This window comes from Coenobita brevimanus, unplaced genomic scaffold (genome assembly GCF_032717465.1).
Source record: "Coenobita brevimanus isolate Jiangsu-jjx unplaced genomic scaffold, ASM3271746v2 jjx.HiC_scaffold_1317, whole genome shotgun sequence".
In the NCBI taxonomy this organism is placed as follows: Eukaryota; Metazoa; Arthropoda; class Malacostraca; order Decapoda; family Coenobitidae; genus Coenobita; species Coenobita brevimanus.
This window is the reverse complement of record NW_027642141.1, coordinates 13,075-17,549: the sequence shown is the minus strand read 5'-3', so window position 1 is coordinate 17,549 and position 4,475 is coordinate 13,075. Positions and strand designations below refer to the sequence as shown.

Sequence of the window (4,475 nt, the reverse complement as noted above, 5' to 3'; positions counted from 1 at the left end):
GTTGTGGAAGCAATGAAGAAAGTTAAATCAGGGAAAGCCCCAGGAATTGATGGAGTGTGTGGTGAAATGCTGAAGCATGGGGGAGAGATAGTAGTAGAATGGATGTGGAAGATGTGCAGATTGGCCTGGGAGGAAGGTAGAGTCCCGGAGGATTGGAAGTCAGATATAATTATTCCCTTGTACAAAGGAAAAGGGGAAAAAGAAGTGTGTGGTAATCATAGGGGCATTTGTCTTCTTAGTATAATAGGAAAAGTATATGGTAGGATACTTATTGACAGAGTTAGAGAAAGAACAGAGAAATTAGTTGGAGAAGAACAGGAAGGCTTTAGGAAGGGAAGAGGTTGTGTAGATCATATATTCATTCTCAGATCTTTAGTGGAAAAGTTTCTAGAGAAGGGAAAGAAGTTGTATGCGGCTTTCATGGATTTGGAGAAAGCATATGACAGGGTGGATAGACTAGGTTTGTGGAAAGTGTTAAGAATATATGGAATAGATGGGAAGTTGTTGAATGCTGTGAAGAGTATGTATGATGGTGCGAAGGCTGCAGTGCATGTGGATGGTGAACTAAGTGAATTTTTCTCTTTGAAAGTTGGGTTGAAACAGGGATGTGTCATGTCTCCTTGGTTGTTCAATCTGTACATGGATGGGGTAATAAAAGAGGTACAAGGTAGGGTAGTGGATGTTGGAGTGGCCCTGGTGAGAGAGGATAGTTTTTGGAAACTCCCTGTACTGCTGTTTGCAGATGATACCGTGTTGTTGAGTGAAGACGAAGGGGAGCTGCAAGGCTTGGTGGATGAGTTTGAGAGAGTGTGTAAGAAATGGAATCTAAAGGTGAATGTAGGGAAGAGTAAAGTGATGGTCTTTGAGAGAGGTGAAGTCAGTGAATGTACAGCGAGGTTGGATGGTGAGGAATTGGAAAATGTGAGTACGTTTAAGTACTTGGGTAGTGTGATGAGTAAGGATGGAGGTTTGGAGGGTGAAGTGCTTGAAAGGGTACAGCAGGGAAGAAAGGTTGCTGGTTCTTTGAAAGCAGTGATAAGAAACAGGGAAGGGAGCATGGAAGTGAAAAAGTTACTACATGACAGTATTGTGATACGAACTCTAACGAATGGAAGAGAAGCTTGGACTGTGGTGGAAGGACACAAGTCAAGAGTGAGAGCCATGGAAATGAGTTATTTAAGAGGAGCCTGTGGAGTCACATGGAGAGACAGGCTGACGAATGAGGATATAAAGGAACGTTGTGGTGTTGATGTGGATGTGATAGGAAGCGTTATGAGGAACACACTGAGGTGGTTTGGCCATGTGGAGAGGATGGAGGGTCAAAGACTGACAAAGAGAGTGTATGTGAGTGAGGTGGAGGGGGAAAGAGGGAGGGGGAGGCCGAGGATGAGATGGAGAGATGGGGTGGAGAGGTATATGAGAGAGGGGGGTGTGAGTTGGGAGCAGGGGAGTGAAATGGCGGGGGACAGGGCGACTTGGAGGCGATTTGTTTGTGGCCACCCCAAACGGGATTGAGGCGTCTGGCAATAGATAGAGATAGAGATAGGTGTGTTATAAACTGCTTTTAGGCCTGTTTTAGCTTGTTTTAAAGCTCTTAGGGGGTTTAGGTTAGCTAGAAACTTGTTTTTGGACTCATTTGGGTGGGTTTATGGCTTGGTTTGAGGGAAATCCAAGACTCAAGAATGCATCTGTATACTTTACATGTTAAATCTACCCTGAGATACGATACCCCATTTAGTGATGGGTTTTTACTTAATCATTTGTGTCGTTAAACCGGAGTATGTCTGGACTGGATTGTGGTAGTCCCTTTGATATTCATAAATGATGCTATAATGCTGCTAAATGGAGTAGTCTGCCCTTAAGTGTACTGGTCTATGGTACTCGAGCCTCTGGCCCTAACACCTCATAGGGGTTAATCTGGGACTGACTGTTACATTATTTTTGTTCTGCCTGTGGAATGTCCATTGCAAGATTTCAGTGGCTCATATAGTGTTAAGGAAAGCTACAAATTTCACTTTTTTTCCCTCCTCCTTTCTAGTCTTGTTCTTCTCCTTCCTGGTCTTGTTCCTGTTGTACTTTTCTTTTTCTTCTTTCTCTTCTCCGTTGTCCATTCCTATGAGTAAAAGAACAGTGCACAGTGAGAGTAGCAGTATATTTTGGTTCGATTTTATCATAACTGTTCTCCCCTTTTTGTAATGTAAAGCACAGCAAGTGTGACAATGTACAGGTTCTGTGGTTTAATTTTGCCATTTGATAGCTGTTCTCCCTTGTGTAGTGTAAAGCACAGCAAGAGTAGCAGTCTGTTTTGGTGTGATTACTTTATCATGGGTCAGAATAAAAAGGAGGGTGAGAGTAACATTATTTTTTGGTGTGCACCTTATATTTGCTCCTCTCCCCTGTGTACCTCAGGACTGCAACTTCACAGTTGGGCTTTAGGCTGCAGTGGAACATATTTTACGATGACTTTGAGCCACAGGGAGAGGCTGCATCATTGCTGAAGTACCTGTGGATGCTCCGTCACACTCTCAGACCTGCTAAGGACATGGCCACTACTCCTGGCACTTTCAAGGCGATCAATGACATGGACACCACACGAGTTGTCTTCTCTCATGGGGTTCTTGAGGGTACAGCAGGTCAGTGCTGTGGAAGGATGCAATAACTTGCAGTGCTTATACTTGCATGAAAAAGTGAGGTATACTCTTTCTTATCCTAACTTGGTCCAGGTTTTAGTCCTTTTGCAGCTTATTTCACGTAGATCAGTGGCAGAAAAAGATAATGCTACAACTTTACATCCATTCCATAGCTCTTCTTCATGATTTGCACTGCATTTGTGATAATTTATTTTTACAACCTAGTACTCAGTATTAATAGATGGCAGTTTTAGGCCAACTTAGAGTTGTTGTTGTTGAGCTGCCCCAATCTGTTTGATTGAGCAGACCCATCAGCAGCCAAGCTAGAGTAAAAATAGTATAGTTAATTATGAGTCTTTTATTGGCAGGGAAACGCTTGTACAACAGTATGGAGGTGGTACCAGCCAGCAGTGGCTATGTTGCCCACTTCACTAGAAAGTGTAAAGAAAGTAAGAAGAATAGCTGCACCAAACTGAAAGAGGAGCTGGCCCTACACAGGTACAAGGACCAAGTAGCCCATGGTGTCAAGAAGGTTCTGGATGAGCTACACCTTCTATAGCCAAAGCTGTTATTTAGTCAATTGATCTCTTCAGTACTGTGATGGCATTTTCCTTTTTATCAGCATACCTCTGGATGATTTCATGCAACTTAAGAAACATCATTCATTGTGAAGGGGCTGGTTAAGGCTGTATCCAACCCTCTTCAGTTTGAAAAGTCCCTCCACAGCCAAGTAAAATTGTTAAAGATAGCAAGAATAAAATATAAAGGACCAAAAGGGTTAATGCAGATCCGTGTGTGTGAAAAATCTCTTGTACCACCCAGGACATGACCTTGAACCTGCTGGGTTTGGCCAGGTGGTTAGTGCTCATGTTTGTATTACCTTTTCTTGAGGTTTAAGTGAGCATTTATTTAAAAATGAGTGAGTGGCTTACAGGAACTGTTAACCCGAGACGTCCCGTCGACGTATGGATACGTTGCAACATTTTGCATTTGCCAATCCCGACGACATACTGGTACGTCACGCAATTGCAAGTTCATAATTTGCACAATTTTCAATTTTTGCGCGTGATTTTTCGTACGTATACACGGGACACCTTCCTCTATTCCTCTACAAGATGCCAAGCAGGGACAATGCCTTACACCACAACCTTCGCCCCCCTGTACTCCATTGTCTCGGCAATTCACCTGGAACCAGTGACCTGGCCAATAAAGACATTCAGGGCCAGAGTGATTCCCCAATCGATGACAGTGTGGAGGAAAAAGTTTACATAGCATTAGAGGAAGAAACAGTCAGAAATGATGATCAGGTAATGTGGCAAAAAAAGGTCAGGTATGGTGATGAGTTAGTGAGTGAAACAATGCTTACAATGCCTATATTACTGTTTGAAAACCAATATATTCTCGTACTACATATTTGTACCAAATAAGTAAATAAATACCTTTTATGAGTGGTGTGAAATAGTTACTCTCCCATAGAACTCGTTTTCTTTGGTGCCAGCCTGTTAGAAAACCCAGTCAGGTAAGGAGATACTGCTACCTGGATCGAGTATTTTAAACCTCAGGTGAGCAATTTCTCTATGAATTTTCGATGTTTCTCACCAAAAGCGGAGGTTTTAGCCAAAAAAATTTTTCCGAAAATACTTCGGGATTGACGGGTGTTGGAGGTGCGAAATAGCTCGGGACGTGACGGGTTAAATAACACATACTGAGTGGTATAAGAACTGTTATTTGAGATTTAGTTTTGTGGTGTGAGTTGTTACTTAAGACTTTCCAGGTTGTTAATTGAAGTGTTATTAAAATTTCCCGTATGGTTTAAGTGAACAGTTATTTATGGTTTAAGTGAAC

General features: G+C 42.4%; 1 protein-coding gene across 1 annotated transcript; it reads left to right on the top strand.

Moving 5' to 3' along the window:
• Positions 1-2,409: 2,409 nt before the first annotated feature.
• LOC145389570 (uncharacterized) lies at positions 2,410-3,548 on the top strand (the record flags this gene model as incomplete). The annotated part of the gene is made up of 2 exons (XM_080264829.1): positions 2,410-2,633; positions 2,999-3,548. Coding segments are annotated over 2 exons (415 nt in total), but the record flags the coding sequence as incomplete, so codon positions are not given.
• Between the last annotated feature and the right edge of the window lie 927 nt (positions 3,549-4,475).